Source organism: Andrographis paniculata, unplaced genomic scaffold, assembly GCF_009805555.1.
Source record: "Andrographis paniculata isolate CXL003 unplaced genomic scaffold, ASM980555v1 Contig37END, whole genome shotgun sequence".
Classification (NCBI taxonomy): Eukaryota; Viridiplantae; Streptophyta; class Magnoliopsida; order Lamiales; family Acanthaceae; genus Andrographis; species Andrographis paniculata.
The window spans coordinates 2852145-2874302 of record NW_026137570.1 but is presented as its reverse complement, the minus strand read 5'-3'; the positions used below and the strand labels follow the sequence as shown (position 1 = coordinate 2874302).

At 30.8% G+C, this 22158-nt stretch overlaps 3 protein-coding genes across 3 annotated transcripts; 1 reads left to right on the top strand and 2 right to left on the bottom strand.

Annotated features, from left to right (window-relative positions):
- Positions 1-8106: 8106 nt before the first annotated feature.
- On the top strand, positions 8107-11259 carry LOC127250097 (DEAD-box ATP-dependent RNA helicase 10-like). The gene is made up of 11 exons (XM_051273253.1): positions 8107-8536; positions 8654-8716; positions 9034-9108; positions 9266-9385; positions 9798-9839; positions 9911-9985; positions 10075-10221; positions 10309-10446; positions 10568-10679; positions 10754-10842; positions 10934-11259. The coding sequence occupies exons 1-11, from the start codon at positions 8210-8212 to the stop codon at positions 11063-11065; spliced, it is 1320 nt and encodes a 439-aa protein (XP_051129210.1). The 5' UTR covers positions 8107-8209; the 3' UTR covers positions 11066-11259.
- Positions 11260-13153: 1894 nt separating this feature from the next.
- On the bottom strand, positions 13154-15104 carry LOC127250589 (prohibitin-3, mitochondrial-like). Its single transcript, XM_051273951.1, has 2 exons — positions 14749-15104; positions 13154-13882 (listed from the first exon to the last, which is right to left on the bottom strand). The coding sequence occupies exons 1-2, from the start codon at positions 15008-15010 to the stop codon at positions 13293-13295; spliced, it is 852 nt and encodes a 283-aa protein (XP_051129908.1). The 5' UTR covers positions 15011-15104; the 3' UTR covers positions 13154-13292.
- A 3953-nt stretch (positions 15105-19057) lies between these two features.
- LOC127250116 (tubulin-folding cofactor A) lies at positions 19058-21819 on the bottom strand. The gene is made up of 3 exons (XM_051273275.1): positions 21574-21819; positions 21060-21146; positions 19058-19368 (listed from the first exon to the last, which is right to left on the bottom strand). The coding sequence occupies exons 1-3, from the start codon at positions 21724-21726 to the stop codon at positions 19267-19269; spliced, it is 342 nt and encodes a 113-aa protein (XP_051129232.1). The 5' UTR covers positions 21727-21819; the 3' UTR covers positions 19058-19266.
- Positions 21820-22158: the final 339 nt, after the last annotated feature.

The window sequence follows — 22158 nt, the reverse complement described above, 5'->3', positions numbered from 1 at the left end:
CGGTTTTGTAGGTTGTGTCGGCTGCGGATATGCTACGTGTCAGGCGATTGTTGGTTGCCCTATGTTCGAGCAATTCACTTCCTACAGATCAGTTGTTGGTGGAGTCAGGGATGGGGCACTAATACCTATTAGAAACTTTATGGCCGGAGGAATCAAAGTAAAAACCACTACCGTGGCTAAAGGGGTATATACCCGTACAACCCATGTAGAAAAAGACCCATGGGCTGTAGGTCTGCCCCCAGTCCATTCGCAAGCATAGAACCAACAAGGTACCATCGAGAGACTATGTCAGACGTATTATAAAAAAAATGTAAAATTGCAGTTGGCTTTCTTTGGACAAAAATTCACGGTAATTTTTTTTTCTTTAATATTTTCTCTAGTTATATTTATTTTTATTTTATTTTTGTATTATATAAAATGTTATTCTTTTCAAAATTATATATTGATATTTTTATTAAATTTAAATTTAAAGTAAATTATGTTGATATAAATATAAATATAAATATAAATATATGTATTTATTTTTATTTCTATTTTTTTGTTGAAGTGGGGGAAATATATTAGGATATGTAAGAAAAAGTATGATGTCAAAGTGAAGATAAACTTTTGAAGAATTTATGGATGGTCTTATGATAATGTGTTTTTTGGGTGAGTTGGGAAAAACTTGATTTAAGTTTGTATTATATTTGAATTTTAAGATGAGTTTAAATTTTGCATTTTGTAGGTTAGTAAATTTGGTTTGAGTTTTGAAAGTTTTAATGCATAATAATTTCATAGGTAATAATTGTGCTGATAAAAAGATGCAATACAATAGATATAGGATTTTTTTAAAAAAAAAAAAAGAAAAAAGAAAATTGGTCACCATTGAAAAATTGAATGGTTGTGAAAGTTATACACCATTGTATTGTACTATCAAAATATATGTTATATATTATATTAAAATGTACTATCAAATATGTTCTACTTTCTTCATACATATATGTTAATTAAGTCAAATCAAGACCGCTATTGTTGAATTTATGTGACGGAAGTGCCCTTACTATCCATTTATATCATCAATTCTCAATTAGTTAAAAAAATGATTTCTTGTTATTAATAGTATTCAAGTAATTGAAATATAAAATTAAAATGTTTTATTTGTTATGTAATAATAATAATATAATAATGATAAGTATAGATATATATGTATGTAGTGTCGTGTAATATATATAACAATATATGTATGTATATGTGTGTACTATTATATATATTATAACAATAATATAGTGTGTGTATAATTGGATTTTTGTTCATCCCTATCTGTTCTCATACAACAATTATATATAGCAGTTATAAGAGGATAAGAATTGGCTACGGTAGTGCCAACAAAGCATTACATATCATATACGATTGAGATGATAAATGATCCACATGATGTTTACGTCGATGTGGTTTATATAACACTCCCACTTTGATGTTTTTATACAAAGAATGTGTCTCGTTAAAACCTTATTATTTAAAAACCATGTGGGAAAGAATCATAGTGAAGGAAAAAGAGTACAACATTTATGTATTAATACGCTCCCCTTGTTTTGGACTTTAATTGATGTCTTTCAGCCGACGCATTCCAATTCCTTGTATCAATTTGTTGAATGTTGCAGTCGGTAGCGCCTTCGTAAATAAATCTACAAAATTTTTAGACAATCGAATTTGTTGTACATTAATTTCACCACTTTTCTGAAGATCGTGATTAAAAAAGAATTTTGGGGATATGTGCTTTGTCAGATCGTCTTTAATATATCCTCATTTTAATTGAGCTATCAAAGCTGCATTATCTTCAAATAAAATCGTATCAGGTTATACATTATTAGAAATCAAGCCACAATTTTTCTGAATATGGTAAGTCATAAACTTCAACCAAACGCATTCACGACTGGCTTCGTGAATTGCTAAAACCTCAGCATGGTTCGAATAAGTAGTTGTTATCGTCTCTTTAGTAGATCTCAAGATATTGCAGTTCCACCACAAGTAAATAAATAGTCAGTTTTAGATTTTGCTTTCTATGGATCAAACAGATAACCAGCGTCAGCATAACCAATTAATTCAGTTCGAGATTCACTCGAATAATATAAACTGAGGTCGTCATGAGTTCCTTGAAGGTAACGAAAAATGTGTTTGATACCATTTCAATGACACTTTTGTGGAGGATGTGCTAAACCTAGCCAGTAGATTTACTGAAAAAGATATATCTGGCCTGGTACAATTTGCAAGGTACATTAATGCGCCAATAACGCTGAAATATGGTACCTCGGGGCCAAGTATTTCTTCATTTTCTTCATTTTCTTTTCTTGGCCTAAATGGATCTTTAAAAAATAAAAAAATAAATAAATAAATCCACGTGTCCGCCAGGTGTCGCTGACCTGGCGGGACACGTCACCTCCGGCGAGCCACGAGGGCGTCTCCAGCGCCGGAGGACTAAAACAGCAAAAAATTTTCACTTATAGGACTAGTTTGCGACATGCTCCACTTACAGTACTAAAATGATAAAGGGGTCCAGTTAGGGGACTAAAAAAACAGTTTACCCAAAATTGTTTTAATATTTTTTGGGTATATGTGAATTGATGAATAAATATCTAATTATTAGCATGATCCACTCGTAATCCCAGACAATATTTTGTCTTTCCAAAATCTTTGATCTCAAATTCTTTCTTTAGATATCCAACTGCAATTTGGATCTTTTCAGGAGTTCCAATTAAATTGAGATAATCAACAAATATTGCAATAATGACAAAATTTAACCAATTTTTCTTGATAAAGATGCATGGGCATATGAGATCATTAGGATAACCTCTCTGTTTTTATTATTATTAAACACTCATTGAGACGATTATCCCACATTCGCCCTGATTGTTTAAGTCCATACAATAACTTTTTCAATTTTATGGAATATGATTCCTTTGGGTTTAATTTGTATGTTTCAGGCATATTGAATTCCTCGTGAAACTTCATATAAATATCAGTATCCAATAAGTCATAAAGATCTGTAGTAACTACGTCTAAAAGACACACGTCGAGCTTTTTATCGCACTGCTAGGCTCACAAGATATCTAAACGTTATTCCATTAACAAGTGGGGAGCATGTTTCATCAAAATCTACTATAGGTCTTTGTGAGAATTCCTGAGCTACAAGACGGGCTTTATATATCACAGTTTCATTATGCTCATTTCTTTTTCATACAAACACCCATTTGTAACCAACTGGTTCTATACCATCTGGTGTTTGAACAATTGGCCCAAAAATCTCTCTTTTGTTTAATGAGTCAAGCTCCGATTGAATCGCATTTTCCCATTTTGGCCAGTCATTTCTTTGTCGATATTCATGAACCGATTTTGGCTCTGGATCCTCATTTTCTTCCATTATATCAAGTACTAAATTGGATGAAAGCATTATCAATAATTGTCTATTTACAGTTCCAACATTTTCTTGAAGTAACATAGTTGATTGAGTTTTCAATAATGTCGTCATGTTCTTCAAGATCATGCTCTTCTTAAGCAATTATTTCATGGTTGACTTCTTCATTAGATTGAGTTTTATCAATTTCATTCCTGATATTTTCATGATTATCATTAATTCCTCTTTTATTTCAAGGATGTTTGTCTTTGGAACCGAGTGGTCTATCACGCTTCAAGTGTGTCGCTGATTCATTAGCACTTCCTATTTGTCTATCAGGGACAATTATTTTAGTCGGAGCATTAGCAGTTTAGATATATGATCGAGTGACTTTGCTCGAGTAATTGAAAGCATCTGGTAACTGAATTGCAATATTTTGCAAATGATGTGTTGAACTTCTAGTTCACACTGCTTTGTAAAAGGATCACAAAAATTCAATGGGATTTTTCAATTAATATCCTTTTTCAGTTCATTTTTGTCCCCCCTAATGTCGGAAAATATGATTCGTCAAAATGACAATCTGAAAAATCTTGCAGTGAATAAATTACCCGTCGTAGGTTCAAGATATTTTATAATTGACGGCAATTCATACCTGACATAAATGTCCAATCTATATTGATGACTCATTTTTGTACGTTTAGAGGGTAGAATAGGAACATAAACAGCACACCAAAAAATACATAGATGAAATATATTTGGTTCGTGACCAAATACTAATTACATAGGGGAATATATATGATAGTTTGTCGGCCTCATTCTTATAATAGCTATGCTAGCTTGTCGATAATAGACAGACATGAGACCATCTGGTAAATGCATCAATAAGAACCATAAAATATTTAAATGAACCACATGGTGGGTCTATTGGTTCACATATATCACCGTGTATTCTTTCCAAAAATGTAGGTGATTCAATACCTACTTTAGCTGACGATGGCCTGGTTATCAATTTTCCCTTAGTGCAAGCAACACAAGTTAACTCATTTGAGTTTAACATTTTTTTAACTTTTTGATGAATGACCATGAGAATTTTCAATTATCCGCCTCATCATTATACTATCAGGATGCCCAAGGCGATCATGTCATATTCGAAAATCGGTAGTCTTTTGATCTACCGTGGGGTGTGTTTCAACAACATCTAATCTGGCATAATATAAATCAGTAGAAAGTGAGGGTAATCTCTCAATGATGCATTTCTTTTTATCAATGATATTGGTCATCAAAAAATTCACCATCGGTATCACTCATAGTTTCAATGTGATAACCATTTCTACGAATATCATGAAAGCTCAGTAAATTTCTTCGAGCTTTAGTGGCCAACAGTGCATATTGTATCATATTTTTTGTGCTCGCGGGGAGAAATATAATAGTTTCTCAAGAGCCTTCAATTAATTTTGCACTGCCAATTATTGTATTGACATTCATCTTTTCCCTTTTCAAATGGAAGAAATATTTTTCGTGTTTCAATATAGTATGTGTCGTTGCACTGTCAATGAAACACATATTTGCATCATTTTGATTGGTATCCATTTAACCTTCAAATTTAAATAAACGCAGTATTAATAAAGTCAAATATAAATATTACAAAATACATTACAAAAAGGTAATATGCGATAATTTAAAGATTACAAAATATAAAGTAGCATAATGTAAAATGACATAATATGTCTGTCACTAGGGGTTTGTTGGATCTACGACAAAATCCGCTATATCAAGATACGTTGTGTCGTAATAAAAAAGATCATCATCGGGGTCGTCATCATTATCAGGGTGATTAATCTCGACATTCTTTCTTTTTTTTTCTGCAGTGAGGCTTCGTAGAGATCAGCTAGGTGTTTGGTTGTTCTGCAGATATTGGTCCAATGGCCTTCAATGCCACACCGATTACAAATGTCTATTTGCCTCTTCCTGTTTAGCCTTGTCGGCTATATCTCCATATTGGGTTTACTCTGCTTCTTGTCAATGTCAAAACCGTGGTGATTGTAAAGGGTATATCGACCGCGTTGACTCTCACGACCGCGACTACGTCCATGGCCTCTACTACGTCATCGGCCTCGTTCAGAAAATATCACGTTCGCTTCAAGGAACGAACTGGAACCAGTGGGCCGGGACTGATGATTTTTCATCGGAAACTCATTATTTTGCTCAGCTAATAAAAGACATGCAATGAGTTGTGAGTACTTTTGAAAATTTTTGTTACGATACTGTTGTTGCAACACAACATTAGAAGTATGGAAGGTAAAGAGTGTCTTTTCCCATTTATCATTCTCAGTAATATTTTTTCCGCAGAGTTTTAACTGAGATGTAATCTGATGGATAGCAGAGTTGCACTCTATAACAGTTTTGTAATCCTGCAATCGCAAGTTAAGCCAATCATGTCGGGCTTTTGGGAGAGTGATATATTTTAAGTGTTCAAATCTCTCCTCAATTCATTCTACAAACCAAGTGGATCTTTCACCGTCAAATATTTGGACTGTAAAGGAATGTCCAGATGGTGACGAATGAAAATAATAGTCTTGGCCCGATCTTGGTTTGTAGTCGTACTTTCACTGGCAATTGTATGAATAAGGTCCATAGAAACCAGATGCATTTCTACATCCAAAAACCAAGTCATAAAATTATTGTCGATGAGAGACAGATGTTTAAAAGAAAATTTTGCAAAATTTTTCATAATTTAGAAAATAAATAGTATAAAAATAAAATTTACCAAAAATAAAATATACAAAAACCTTCGTGCTGATAATATATTATGTAATAATAATAATATAATAATGGTAAGTAGAGATATATACATATGTAGTGTCGTGTGATATATATAACAATATTTGTATGTATATGAGTGTACTATTATATATATATATATATATATTTTTAAGTATGATGCATAACACAATTGAATAGAAAGAGTGTATGTAATTGGATTTTGTGTTCACACCTATCTATTCTCGTACAAATACAACGACTATATATAGAAGTTATAAAAGGATAATAAATGGTTACAATAGTGCCAACGAATGTTTACGTTTGTTTATATAACACTATTTCAATTTAAAAAGTATGTGTATATTTATAATTACAAATGATTTAATTAAGTCAAGAATCTTATAAATTTTACCGATAAGACAATTGCTATAAATATAATTATATATTTCATCCGTTCCGCCATAGATGATCCTTTTTCCTTTTTAATACGTCTCACAAAATATGACTCATTTCTATTTTTGATAACTTTATCAATCTTAAGCATACTTAACAAATATAAATCAATTTAATTAAACTTCTAACATCTTATCCGTAGGACCATTCAAAATCCTTTTATTTATATATCTCTCCTCAATTAACATAATTTTTTATCAATATTTAAAACTCCTCATTTTTTATAAAACTAATTTATGGTAATGATAAATAAATAAAAATATTTTTTATTATATAAAATTTTATTATCTACAAAATGATATCCATATTGCATAATTTTTTTCGAGATATAATCTTAAATTTTTTTAAAACACCAATAATATTATTCATATAAAAAATAATAAACTAATATCATAACTTATTATTAATAACTTACTAATTTACACTACCTAAAAAATCGTGTCTTTAATAAAAGGGTTCATCTCTCAAGGACGGAGAGAGTACTTTTTACATCTATTTTAATGCAAGTAAATAGTTGAAACATTTTTAATGAAAAATAAATTTTACTTTGCAATGAATGGAATATTAGTGTTTGTTTGGAAGATTGGATTTTAAATACACTATTTATTTATTTTTTCGCCAAAAATATCACATCAAACATTTATTTTTTATTTTTTATATTATACTAAAAATTAATTTTACATTCAAAACATCACATCAACACCTATTTATATCTAATCATACAATTATTTAAATTAAAAAAATTTACTATTCAAATCTCAACTCAAAATCCAAACCCCCGAACAAACACACCCAAATATTGATTCAATCTCAAAATCAAGTATTCATTTTATAATTTTAAGAGTTTGTTTATTGTGATTTGAAATGAAAATAAAATATTGGTTTAAATTTTTATTTAAATAAAATTTTTAATATAACAAAATATTAATATAATTTTATGAATAAATTTTATTGATTTCAATGTGAGATCACAATCATACTCATTCTAATATATTCAAAATTAATCCACTCCCTCCGCCCGTCTCTAAAGATCACATTTATCTTTTACGTCATTGTACTTAACATTAAAAATATTCTTATATTTATATAATCTTTTGTACAAATTTTCTTCTATTAGTATTATAAGACACTAATGAAAATATTTATGTAATTTTTTCTTAATTTGTACTACGTTTTGATATAATAATTAATATTCAAAGACCAACAAGCAAAAAATAAATAGAACCTTTACAGCCGGACGAAGATAGTATTACACTCGTCACAAAATATAAATATGACTTTTAGAGGCGGACGGGAAGACTATTACTTTTTTTTTTTTCCTGATCTTCTCCATCCCTATTCTCTTTTTTTTTTTTTTTTTGATGAAAAATAAAAAATAAAAAATAAAGAACTGCCTATTCGAACCGAACCGTGGGAGGTTCCGATTACGGTTCGATGTCGGTTTAGGTTGAACCGGAACCGCCGGTTTGAAACCCGAAAACCTGCGTTATTGAGCAAGTCTAAAACCCTAACAATTCCATTCTAGTTTCTTTTCGATTGCTGTCGTCTTCCACTGTGGTTCTGGCCAGCGCTGGTGTTGCAATCGCCGCTGTATTTGCTCGAAATCGTTAATTTGGCCTTTCAATGGCGGAGGAGAGGGAGGATAAATCATTCAAGGACTTGGGGGTGAACGAGCAGCTGGTAGAGGCGTGCGACGTTCTCGGCTGGAAAACCCCTAGTAAAATACAAGTCGAATCAATACCTGTTGCTCTGGAGGGACGCGACATAATCGGACTCGCCCAAACAGGTTCGGGCAAAACCGGCGCCTTCGCCATTCCAATTCTTCAATCGCTGTTGGAAACACCACAGGCGTTTTTCGCGTGCGTGTTATCCCCAACGCGAGAACTCGCCATTCAAATTGCGGAGCAGTTCGAAGCCTTGGGCTCTGGAATTGGCGTCAAGTGTGCTGTGGTAAGATCAAAAATCAAAATCAAAATCAAATTACTGCTGCCATGATATATATTGCACCTTTGATGATTATCTGAAACATTTAGCTAAATGAGTTCCTTGGCTATGTTTTCGATGCAGCTTGTGGGAGGTGTGGATATGGTGCAGCAGAGCATTGCTCTAGGAAAGCGACCGCACATTGTTGTGAGTTTGGATTTTGATTAATTTAGTTTCAATCGATGAAAGAAATATGTAATTGTGTTTTTGTAGTTTGTTGTGATGTTTTACTTTGTTAGATTATCATTACATATCCAGGTAGGGTTTTGTTAATTTGTTGTATGAGATTTCGTAACTGATATAGCCATTTGTGTTCATATTGTAAGAATTTGAGGTTGTCGATCAGTTCGATATTATTCGAAGTTCATGTATCCATTTGTTGTCTTCTTGAAACTTCATTGCTGATGTAAAAGCTGATTATTTTGCATGATGTATTGAGTTGATTGTTGTCTTATATGTTCTAGGTTGCTACGCCGGGTCGACTAGTTGATCATCTATCGAATACTAAAGGATTCTCTTTACGTACATTGAAATACTTGGTAAGGATTGTTGTTATTATTTTTTCCCATGCTTATTATTGGAGTTTTTATTGATTGGCATTTAGGTTTAAGTTATTTGGTTATATGTTGAGGTTCTGGGGTTTAATATGATACCTGAAATGATGATTTATATATTGATGATTGATTTTTCTTATAGGTTCTAGATGAAGCTGATAGATTGCTGAATGATGATTTTGAAAAAGCAATCGATGAAATCTTGAATGTTATTCCTCGTGAGAGAAGAACATATTTATATTCTGCAACCATGACTAAAAAGGTAACGAAAGCAATGGAGTCTTTTATGTTAATCCATCAATCTATATATATATATATATACTCCCTCTGTCCCATATCTATATATCTATTGGCTTTTTGCACGGAGTTTTAAAAATATTAGTATTATATTGGGATGTAGTAGAAATAAAGATAAAAAGAATAAACTAACTTTATTAGTATTGTATGATATAAATGTAATGGCACTTGTGAAATATATTGTAAATTGGAAGGGTATTTGTAACGTTAGGTAGATAGTACAATTACTAAAAAAGAAATTAATACTTTGTTATGGGACAGACCTAAATGGAAAAATGGATAGATTGTTAAAGGAAGGAGGGAGCATATATATATATATATATATATAGATATTTCTCTCGAATGTTTTTGTAATCTGTGGTTGCCATTTGTGACAGGTGAAAAAGCTGCAAAGAGCTTGTCTCAAAAACCCTGTTAAGGTAAGGTAGCTGCGCGATTCTTTCCCATTAGTTTTCTACGAAATAAATTTCTTATTTAAATTCGACTATAGATTGAAGCTGCTTCCAAGTATTCTACGGTCGATACGCTGAAGCAACAATACTGCTTTGTTCCTGCAAAGTACAAGGTCGATAGTTTTTGCTAATGTGATTTTTCATTTTTCTTGACATCGATCGATACCATTATTTTTTCCCTTTTGTCTGCTTTTTCTTTTAGGACTGTTATCTTGTATATATATTGACCGAGATGTCGGGAAGTACATCTATGGTTTTCACCCGTACATGTGATGCAACGGCTCTTTTAGCTCATATGCTTCGGAATCTTGGATTTAGAGCGATCCCAATCAATGGGCATATGACTCAGGTATCCTACCCGTCATCTCATTACAAACCTACCCTACCCCACCCCACCCCACCCCTGTGTTCATTCTATAACTTTTTATAATTGCAGACGAAAAGGCTTGGAGCCTTGAACAAGTTCAAGGCTGGTGAATGTAACATTCTTATATGCACTGATGTCGCCAGCAGAGGACTCGACATTCCCATGGTAGACATGGTTATCAACTACGACATTCCTATGAACTCCAAGGTTAACAATCCTCGATTTTTAATGAACTGTCGAGAGTTTCTAATTGGTTCATCAATTATAATATCTTCTAAAATTCTTGCACACATATATATATATATATATATATATTGGTTACATGCAGGACTACGTACATCGGGTTGGGAGAACTGCCCGAGCTGGGCGGTCAGGGGTCGCAATATCAATTGTAAATCAGTACGAGTTGGAATGGTATTTACAAATAGAGAAGCTTATAGGTAACTGACAAAAACTGAAAAACAATAATTGCGAAAATCTTCACTCTCACATATTATGTATCTATCGACAACAGGTAAGAAATTGCCTGAATACCCGACCCGGGAGGAAGAAGTGTTGTTGCTATTGGAACGAGTTGCAGAAGCCAAAAGATTAGCGCAAATGGTATACGAATGAATATTCATAGAAACCACATCGGTTAATGTGTTTTAGCAAATTGTGCCCCGGCTGCGAGTCTAACATTGTATTTATGCAGAAAGTGAAAGAAAGTGCCGCCGGCAAGAAGAGGCGAAGGGGTGGGGAAGACGACGACGGCGGGGAAGAAGACATGAGTAAATATCTTGGATTGGAGAAAAGAAAATCATCCAAGAAACATACAAGAAGATGAACACACTTACTTTGCAGTCGATCATTTTTGTAGTTCAATTTTTATATGTACTTTAGGTGACTCTTTTCTTTAATTTTATTTGTAGTCTATTTAAATTATAGGATTGGGAAGCTTATTTTATGAGCCCAAAGGAAGGCCCATATCATTATTATTGTTATTCTTTCATATATATATATATACCCGAAATTGAAATTTATTACTGTATAATTTTTTCAAATACATATCTGTTGCCCAATAAAAATGCCTTACGGTGCATTGGACAATAAGATTTGTTACAAGGATGATAAGTCAAATCAAATTTATACTTGAAATATTGTCCTTGAGGAGTTTTGAAATGAATTTGAGACTCAATATTGAGTAAAAATAATAGTATTATTTATTAATATTACTTGTATTTTATAAAATATAATAAATTTGTAAACTTTGTTACATAAGTTTATACAATTATATAAATCAATAAAAAAAATACTTTCTCCGTCTTAATACAATAGTTTTATTTATCATTTTTGTCCGTCCCAAAACAATTGTCTTATTTTTATAAATAATCATATCATCGTAAAATTACCCTGATTTTTTTATTTTTATTACACAATTACCGCTACTTTTAACATTTAAAAAAATATATATATATATTATCTGTACTTTTTATCTCCAGTAAATATAACATGAATGTGTGAGGGAGGGAGTAGCAATATTAGAATGGATCCATCGAATTCAATTCCATTCATTCAGTTGTGGAATTATGGGACCAGTAAATTGAAAATTAAAAAAAAAAAAAAAAAAAAAAAAAAAGAAAAAAAAAAGATAAGTTTGTATAATGAAAATAAATGTTGGATATGAAATTTTATATATAAAATAATTTTTATATAATAGTTTAATTAAATATTAATATTTATTTTAATATAACTTTGAAAATATTTATTAGTGAATTTTGTAAAAAATAGTTTTAAAATATATATATATAAAGTGAGATTATAGCTATGTTATATAGATAATTTTAATAGCGTTACTTATCAATTAAAAAATTATATTATATACAATTTATTCCTACTAAATTACATATTAAATACTTTCACAGGTTACTGTATCCGAATTATTGGAAACATAAAAATTTTTAAAAATTATAATTAATATATAATTAAAAATATATTAGTACATATAATTACTATATAATATAAATCAATATATTAAAATTAAAATAAATAATTACTTAATTAAAATTTTTAAAATTATAAATTAAAATTTTTTAAATGAGATTAAAATATGTAGTAATAATTTTTATTTTTTTTATTTTGAAAAAAAGTAACATAATCGTACAAGTTATAGGTATGGATAGCCAATCGACATTTTCGAAAATCTAATCAAGTTGGTTCACTTACACTTTTGGAACTTTTGACATTCATTAGGGTGTGTTTGTTTGAGGTTGGATTTTAAATACACTATCCAATCCCATTTTTCTTCCCCAAAAAATATCAAATCAAACACTTCTTTTTTCATTTTTTATATTATACTAAAAATCAATTTTACATTCAAAAGATCACTTAACACCTATTTATATCACATCATACAATTATTTAAATTCAAAATTTTTACTACTCAAATCCCAATTTAAAACCCAAACCTCCAAACAAAAATAATTCTTTTTCTTATTCAAAAAAATAAAATTATCCAATATTTATCATCTCTTACAATACAGTGTGTTTGTTCGAGGGTTTGGAGTTTGAATTGAGATTTGAATGGTAAAAATTTTGAATTTAAATAGTTGTATGATGTGATATAAATAGGTGTTGATGCAATGTTTTGAATGTAAAATTGATTCCGTAACAAACTAAATTTACGTTTTGCTATTTAAATTTTTTTTCAAAAGTACAAAATTCCCAAATATTCCATGGAAGGTTAAGCACAACCATTCAAATTTTTCAAACTATGAGGTCCTCAAATATTGAACGACATTTCACCTAAAAAGCTTAACCTAATAGGAAAACACACATACTAAAAAATCTCAGGTAAGGCAAGGAAGGAGCTAGACATTGTAGAGGATCTAAGCTTACTACGTTCAATCTCTCATTTCCAACAAAAAAGTGCGATTATAACACCGGAAAAGCATAAGAACAAAACCAAATCATAAAAGAGCTCAAGTAGATGCAAAAGCCACACAAATCAAGAACACGAAAACAGAATTAAAAAAGCAATGCAGAAAAAGAAATTCCAGTAAGGCAAGTTTACCTCAAGATTTGCAGGGAGGTTTGACATCGATGAGCACGTTGTTGTTGCTCGGCAAATACATCACAGTTCCATGGCTGCACAGCACCTGAGCATTTTCTTTAGCAGCTTCGATCTTCCTCAGCTCAATCAGACCTGTTCCGGAAGCTTCAGTAGCTTCGGAAATCAGCTTGGCACATTCACTCTCACCTTCAGCCTTAACAATGGCGGCTTTACTCTCGTATTCTGATTTCGACACCATGAGTTTAGACCGCTCTGCCTCCTGCTGTGCCACCTGCTTCTGCTCCACAGCCTTTGAGAACTCCTCGCCAAATGACAAGTGTGTGATCGAAACATCGTCCACAAGAATGTTGAAAGCTCTTGATTTATTGTTCAGTTTTTCTTGTAGCATGTCAGTAACGTCGTAATACTTTGTTACAATCTCTTCGGCGTTGAATTGTGCAACGACAGATTTTAGAACTTCTTTGGCAATGGATGGGAGGATTATGTCGTCGTAGTTTTTGCCCAGTTCTCTTAGAATTCGAGGAAGGAAAATTACCTCGGGGCATGATAGGATTCGCAGAGTTACATTCACAGTTTGTAGATCCTTGGTGCCTGTAGTCATTGGGGGAAAATTCAGTTTGCAGTGATGAATGCATTAACTAAACATGCCAAACATTATCAGAGATCTAGTGTAAATCAAGAGCTACAAGAAGTTTAAACTGATATCGATTTTGGAGAGATGTATTGCTATCATAAGTTCATAACACTCAGAACACAAAATAATGTTCTGTCGCCATAGAATTGTCGAACTTAGCCACACTATTCAATTTAGATGAACATTATATGCACAAGGAACGTGCTGATGTTTGACGATACAATGAATATCATTCGAAACAAACAGTGATGAAACGGTGATGATTGTTTTAGATCACAAATCCTAAAACGATTTTGTAGTTTTTACTCTGAGAGAAGTAGAAGTGTGTTACGAATTCGTTTCTGGAGTAGATCAAAACTATGCGTAAACCAAATGAATGAAATTAGAGGTTTAATAAGATATCCTGATGAGGCTCAACATGATTATTCTTTGAAACCAGAAAAAACTTCGTTCATTCAGTAAATTGAGGTGCATTTGCTTGCAAATTATAGATCATAAAACGCTATAAAGTAATAATAAAATGAATTGAAGAAACTTACAAAGAAACGACGAATCAATTAGTTGAATGAATAGATTGATTGAAACATTCATTATCTAGCATAAGAAATTCTCCAGTTCTAATAATATATTCTCGCAAAAACACGAACAACTTCAATCGTACTACACACGCAAGTTAAAGATAACAGATCATCACGATTCACGCAGCTCATGTTCAGTTACGTCAAGTTCTATGGCATAAAAAAAAAAAAAAAAAAGACACATAAGAATATTGCGGCAATCACGAGTACAAATTTCAACAGAAAAATTCGAAAATCTAACAAACCTGATACAGAGGATATAGCGTGGGGACGGGTGCGGATGTTAAAGAAGACTGGTCTCTGAATCCATGGGATCAATAAGTGCAGGCCTTCTCCAGAAGTATCATCAATGACGCCGCGGAAACGGTCGAAGACGACGGCGCAGTGGCCTCCGTTAACTAGGAAGAAGGATTTAGCGATGGTTGCACAGCCGAGGGCGATTCCGAAACCGGTGAAAATGCAGCGTCCGAGGAAACGACCAGCCAATTCTCCTTTGCTCAGAGACATCGTAGAGGTGTTGGTTCGAGACTACGGCGGTTACAGAGAGAGAGGAGAGAGAGAGGGTGGGGAGCGGCGGTGGAGGTTCAGTGGAAAATACTCCACTAATGAATGAATGAATGGAGTTCGAATGTCAGACAGAGTTCAGATCAGATATTTATATGTAAGCCGGCCGGCGGGTTTCTCTGTTGAATTATGATTTTAAAAAATTACTCCCTCCATCTCACATTATAATTAATAGATAATTAAATATATATTAATAAAAATAATTATTTTATAATATAAATAATTATAAATTAATAGTAAAATAATTAATTAATTGAATTAAAATTAAAAAAATATTAAACTAAGAAATTTAAAATAAAATTAAAGTGTGTAATTATTTTTTAAAAAAAGAAAGTGACATAACACGTGTAGGACGGACGGAAACGCCAACGTGGATATAGTAGGTGAGATGGAGGAAGTATTATGAAATTAATCTTATGAAAAAAAAAAATGAAACATAACCTAACTTAAATATTTTTAAATGAATTGAATTTTTTGGACACTAGTATGAGAATGATAATATAAAAAATAATATATTTTTTTCTTAAATAATTAACATTTTATGAGTTATAATATATATATTATATTAAGGTATATATATTTGTATTTTTACATAATATTTATGAAAAATTATTTTATTGAAAAATATTGAATAAACAGTTAAAAATCAAAGTGTTTAAGCCTCTAAGGATATAAATTTTTATTGATTAGATAAGAATTTTAGTTTTGAATTTTTTAATTTTTAAAGTAATTGTGATAATTTATTAAGGGAGGTATTGTTTTTGTATCGTAATAATTAGAGTGCTTATTTGAAAAAATAGTAATTGTATATATTTAATGGTGATAATATATTTATATTAATAAATATGTTTTTATTTCATGTATCTATAAAAATATACATATAAAATATATATATATATATGTTTACGTTTGAAATCAATCATAAAATTAAACAAATCTATTAATGATGCAAAAGTAATCGGTATATTCATTTCAGTCTCTCTCATATAATTATGCATATTATAGTTTAAAAATATAATTAATTTTTTTTATTTGATTGTAAAAAATCAAATATAATTTAATTAAAAACACCGGTATAAAGGAGAATAATCCTGCCCTAAAAAGGTAAAATTAAATAATGAAAAGATAAAAAGCATTGCAGTGTTGTATTTATAAACTAGTGTATGCTCTTTTGCTGCAGCGACTCTACTAGTGCACTATTAATTTTTTTTACTGATACAAAATTAATTAATTACTTCATTGAAAATATATAGTAAAATTACAAAATTAACTTTGAGGGTGTTTGGTAGATTAGCTTTTTTATTTTAATTTTTTTTATTTTTTATTTGCTCTTAAAATTAATTAATTATTTCATCGTATATTAATATTTATTTTTTATTACACTATTTATTAATTATTTGGATTTATTTTTTTTTCTAATAAATTATAAATTCATATTTATAAATTTAAAATAATTGTTTTTTTATATGTCAATTATCTTATTTATATATATATTTAAATTTTTTAGAATAAAAATATTATTGATTCATTTATATAGTATTTTTCTATCGCATAATATTTTTATTAAAAATGAATAGGTTTATTTGAAATTATAAATTTAGTGGAAATATATATTAATTAAAAATTAATATAATAAAAATATATATACTATATTTTTGTTCTTTTATATTTATACTATTTCTAATGAAATAGATATATATTTTTCAATTAACTTGCATTAATTTTTTACAAAATATTTTAAAAATAATAAAAATAAATATTTTAATAAAAAATTTCTAATTTTTAAAATTAATAATACAATTCTAAAAAAAATCTACCAATCAAAAAAATTCAATTAAATATATTGAAAATAATATATAAAATATCTCGAATTAACATTTTAAGTATAAACAGCTAATATCAAACTGCTATTTTACCAAACACTTTAATACAAACCGCTAATCAAATCAGCTAGTCAAACCAGCTAAGCGAATCAACTAACAGCTAATCGAATCAGCTAACAACTAATTGTCAGCCATCAACAGACATGTATATTTATATCATACGAAAATATTACTACCTCCGTCCGGCTCTTGGTCTCATTTACTTTTTACTTGTTGATCTTTGAATATTAATTATTATATTAAAATGTAATATAAATTTAAAAAAAAAAAATACAAAAATACTTTCATTAGTGTCTTATAATACTAATAGAATGACATTTGTACAAACAAAAAATATATAAATATAAGAATATTTTTAATATTAAATATAATAATGTAAAAATTAAATGTAAATCTTAGAGGCGAACGAAAAGTATATTAATTCTTATATAAATTTTAAACATAGTGTTAACACAAACAAATTCTTAATATAAGTGAGAACCATATACTTGCAAATAGTAAATTTGTCAACTTTCTTAGGCCTTCCACACTTACTAATAAAATAGCTGGAGTACTAAAAATAAAATTTTCATAATTAAAAGATTTGATTACTTGATGGTTGTTTTTAAATTTCAACTTGAATAGTTCTGTGTCATATGTACATAATATTTTGCGACAAATTAGAGCTGGCAATAGGTCGATTCGTGCTGGGTTTGTGTCGGATTGAATACTTTAAACGGGTTAAATTACTCAACTCTAACTTGATCCGTTTATTATCGTGTCGGGTTCGGGTTGACTCGTTTATTATCGTGTCAGATTCGGGTTGACTCGTGTTGACCTGTATACATAATTAAATCGAATTTCTTGATTTAAATTAAATAATTTTTTGTTGTGTTGTTGTGTTATGTTAGTTTATATTGGATTGATCATAAATTAGGTTGAATTATTTAAAATTAAACTTAGTTTAAATTAATTTATGAGGAAATTATTAAATTATGTTTATTTTACATATATAATGAATATATTAATCAATATTAATATATTATAATCGGGTTGTTATGTTGGGTTCGAGTTGAGAACCTCAACCCTAAGCCGACCCGTTTACTATCGTGTCGGATTTGTATCAACCCTTATACATAATCGGGTTGAAATATTTGACTCAAACCCAATTATTTCGTATCAGGGTGTCGTGTCGGGTCAGTTTTTGCCAGCTCTACGACAAATGATATACTCCCTCGTCCCATGTAATATAGGTGTATTACTGTAAACACGAGAATTTATGTAAAATATAATTAGTAAGTAATTAATAAATGTATTAGTAAAAATAATTATTATTTAGTAAAAATAATTATAGATTAAGATTAAGATAACTAAATATTTTAATTAAGATTAAAAAAAATTTAAATTTTAAATTTTAAAATATGATTAAAGTGTATAATTAATTTTCCAAAAAAGAAAATGACAAATTATGTGAGACGGACAAAAATAGAAAATAGAGACAAATTATGTGGGACGTAGAGAGTATTTTTTTATAAAAAAAAAAAAAATTGTGAAAATTATCCGGTAAAAGAACTAAAACCAAAGTTCGATTAAACAGAGGTTACTATTCAAACACAAAACCAAGCTACAATAAAACAACCCAAAAATATCCCAAAATTCTATCACACTCCTAAAAACTAGGAGTGATAAAAAATAAACACCGTCTAAAAAAAATTGTACTTGGGCCTCCAAAAATAGCTCGAAAACTTTTGGACCGTGCCTGGGCTTATAAAGATCGAGTAATGCCTGGCCCAGCCTGATTTTTAAAATGGTTTTTATATATTTGGTTGTGGTTCAATTTTTAACTTCTATTATTCAAGTATACTTTGTTCTCAAAGCTAAAAAGACCGGGTCGTGCTCGAGCCGGCCTTTCAAGGCCCGATTTGCAATCAAGCGGTGCTGACGCAGTATGATTTGGAATTGGGTCGGGCCGGCCAGCTCGAAAAAACCGGGGTGGCCCGAATTGCTAAAAACACAACCAAAGAGTATTATAATGCTATTATTATTATCCTATCTAATTATATTCAATCAGAACATGAATGAATTATAAAATGTATTCACTAAAGTTTACTTCAACAACAATGGCAACTCATTCAAATGATTAAAGTTGAAACATTAAAATCTCACACCAAAAAACAAATGTCAAATGATCATTTTCAAGAGTGAGTGCACAGAATTGCAAACAAATGAAACTAGCCAAAGACATTCTGAATCCCATTCCATTTAGCAATGTAACAGTACACTCACAAGCAAGACAAATTCGACGATTCGATAAATATCACTCGCTAGATCGGGTTACTAACCTTCCGAGGAGCTAAGCAACTGCTCAACCTGTGCAATCGTGCTACGAGCATCGTCAATTTCTGAAGCTTCCTTCTCTCCTGACTCCTCCAGCTCAGTCTACAAAATACAGGTAGATAATAACATGTTTCATATATAAATGCATGCATACTAATAGGAAGCGAAAATTTCTGTAATGATCATTCAGTATAGTAGATTTTTGGTGTCATTTAATGGGATCCACACCATATGTAATCATGTGCAACAAATGAGAAATGACAAATTGGCGATCAAGACTTAGGCCATCTCCAACCCATCAACTCTATTTATTCAGTTTTAACTTGCTACAGTAATTTTATTCCAACCATAACTCCATTTTTCACTATTATTCTTCAAATATTCAATTTTTCCTATTATTTTAAACAACTTTTTATTTTTATAATTTAAAATAATTTTTTAAAAAATTTTAAAAATAAAAAATAAATTTAAAAGTTAAAATAAAAAATTTAAAATTTTTTTAAAAATTAAAATTAAAAAAATAGGAGCAATGCCAAAAAATTGGCGTTGCTCCGCACGATTCCAAATCTACCGACTAACGGTGCTGGGTTGGAGATGGTCTTAAGGATGTTTTTGATACAGAGGATAAAATTGCAGAGAAAGAATAACTGAGAATAGAGTTGTATAGAAAATGAAATGAACAGATCAAGAAATGTAAAAAACTGAATCTACAAAAAATTAAGCTAAGAAATGTAAAAAACACAATAATCTAGATGAATCAATCTAAAGCGGACCAAAAAATTCTCATATTTAGTTGATGAATTTTTGTACCTTTTTAATGATAATTTGGATGTGATTTCCTCACAAAATCGGTAATGCTAGATAGAAATGCCACAGGTTGAAAGGATAGTGGGTAAGTAAATTACAAATCAAGTATATGTATATTACTTTTATAAAATAAACTGCATAAAAAGCACCAGAAAACCTCTCAAATGAATCCGGTGTATTAATGGGTAACTTTCATAATTTCTCATTAACACGAAGCGTCATTTAGAATTTTCCGGCCAAGGAAAAACAGAAAGCACAGAATACCTACTCAACTAAATTCATCACAATAAACGGAACTCACATCATAAAAAAATCTAATATCCATTCTTTTAACACGTCTCGTCATTTTAATAGCATCGTATGAAAGTTTTAGATCATTGTTACTACAACTTGACTAAGTAAAACAAACACGTGTGTTTGTATTTTATATTTAAATAGTGGAGTAAGTAGATATGATGCTTTCTGAGAAAATATATAATGTAATTTTATAGGAAATCAGGAGGATTGCATAGTAACAGAAAATCGAAAAAAAGAAACACTCAAAGAGAATAGACGCGTTTGATTGATCAAAAGATTCATTTAACCAACAATATGCATTCCTCAGCCATCTTCAACTAGCCATATGCATTTTTTAAATAAAAATAAACTTAAAAGCATTCAGCATTCAGATTTACAAAATTTTAAAGAAACCAAAATATAAAACATCGAACATCATACGAATGCAAAGAAAAATCAACTCCCCACACCCATGTAAATTATAACACTTTATGGTCGGGATATCATGCTTTTATAACACGGTGACATCAAAAGTATTTAAAAACACCTAAAGAAACTCATCTTCTCAAAAAATTTAAATCTTGTAAACACAATATTACCTTTTGATTTCCCAAATACATTGAGCAAACTCATTCGTAATTTATCAACAATGCACTGAAACTGATTCAGCATTAAAGAATGAGACGAGCACCTAAACCATCCTTACTTACCAAAGTGCCTTTAAGGTCACTCAGAGCAGCTTCTAGACGCTTGCGGCAGTCCGGCACCATCATCCTTGATTCGGCTAGCACATTCTCCTGAAGAGTATACATCAGAACAATAGTTTTTACCAATCTACTGAAAAAATTAATGTTCATGAGCATTATCTAAAGGAAATGTGTAAAACAGTCATTTGGGAAGTCTACCAAACTTTATCCTCGCCGTAACATCTTTGCATAGTCAATATGTCAAAAACTCAGTTATAAAATCCATCTCCATTAATCTACACATAGATTCACCAAACAAGTTGGAAGCTACGATTATGAACTTTTAGTTCCTTCAGTAGCGAAAATGTTTGGCAGAATGATCACTAATCGAAACGTTGTTCTCTCAATTAGCGAACTTAGGCATTACAAACCATTTCAGAACTGCTGGGTAAAATCGCAGAGCCAGACTGAGAAGAGAAGGGGGAAAAATTGAAGCAGATTACAGAGCATTGCGTGAGTGAATTAGTAGAAAACGAACCTGCTGCTTGAGATCGTAGGGATCAGCCCCCTTGGCCTTCATATCGGCGGTTTTGGCAGACTCTGCCTCGACCTCTTTCTCGTACGAGTGCAGCTCCTTGACGATTCTTTTGCAGGTTGATGTCTTTATCTTCAAATTCCTCAGCGTCGCCATTTCTGCTTCCTCCGATTCCCGCTAGGTTTTGGTCCGATCGATCGAAAGAAGAAGAAGAAGGTAGGGTTTGGACTGATATTGATCCAAAGAAGAAAAGAGGAGGAAGAAGTAGGATCCGACCCGAAAATAACTTTTAATTGTTCGGTCGGGTCCTAGCGAATAACTGGTATTGTAAAATCTTGCCCATTGGTTCCGAACCGCCGGTTTGCCGGTTTAGGAGCGGTTAGGGTTATGTATTGACGGATTTGCTCAATTTGGTACTTACATCGAAAAATTACTCTGTATTGGCATGTTAGTCTTACTCTCTACCATTTTCCTCCACGATACTTGTAGATAGAAAAAAAGAAATGTATCTAGAAGTTGTCATTCATGAACCAAAAAAACTCATTGTGGAAAAATGGTTTAAACTTTGGGAAGAAGGGTATATAATAC

Excerpts from the sequence above, each read along its gene's own strand:
- LOC127250097 (XM_051273253.1), top strand. The coding sequence starts at position 8,210 with ATGGCGGAGGAGAGGGAGGATAAATCATTCAAGGACTTGGGGGTGAAC. Across the intron at positions 10,447-10,567 it reads ACATTCCTATGAACTCCAAG|GACTACGTACATCGGGTTGG; the intron begins GTTAACAATCCT and ends GGTTACATGCAG. Across the intron at positions 10,843-10,933 it reads CCAAAAGATTAGCGCAAATG|AAAGTGAAAGAAAGTGCCGC; the intron begins GTATACGAATGA and ends GTATTTATGCAG.
- LOC127250589 (XM_051273951.1), bottom strand. The coding sequence starts at position 15,010 with ATGTCTCTGAGCAAAGGAGAATTGGCTGGTCGTTTCCTCGGACGCTGC. Across the intron at positions 13,883-14,748 it reads CGCTATATCCTCTGTATCAG|GCACCAAGGATCTACAAACT; the intron begins GTTTGTTAGATT and ends CAATGACTACAG.
- LOC127250116 (XM_051273275.1), bottom strand. The coding sequence starts at position 21,726 with ATGGCGACGCTGAGGAATTTGAAGATAAAGACATCAACCTGCAAAAGA. Across the intron at positions 21,147-21,573 it reads CCTACGATCTCAAGCAGCAG|GAGAATGTGCTAGCCGAATC; the intron begins GTTCGTTTTCTA and ends TATACTCTTCAG. Across the intron at positions 19,369-21,059 it reads GTGACCTTAAAGGCACTTTG|ACTGAGCTGGAGGAGTCAGG; the intron begins GTAAGTAAGGAT and ends TGTATTTTGTAG.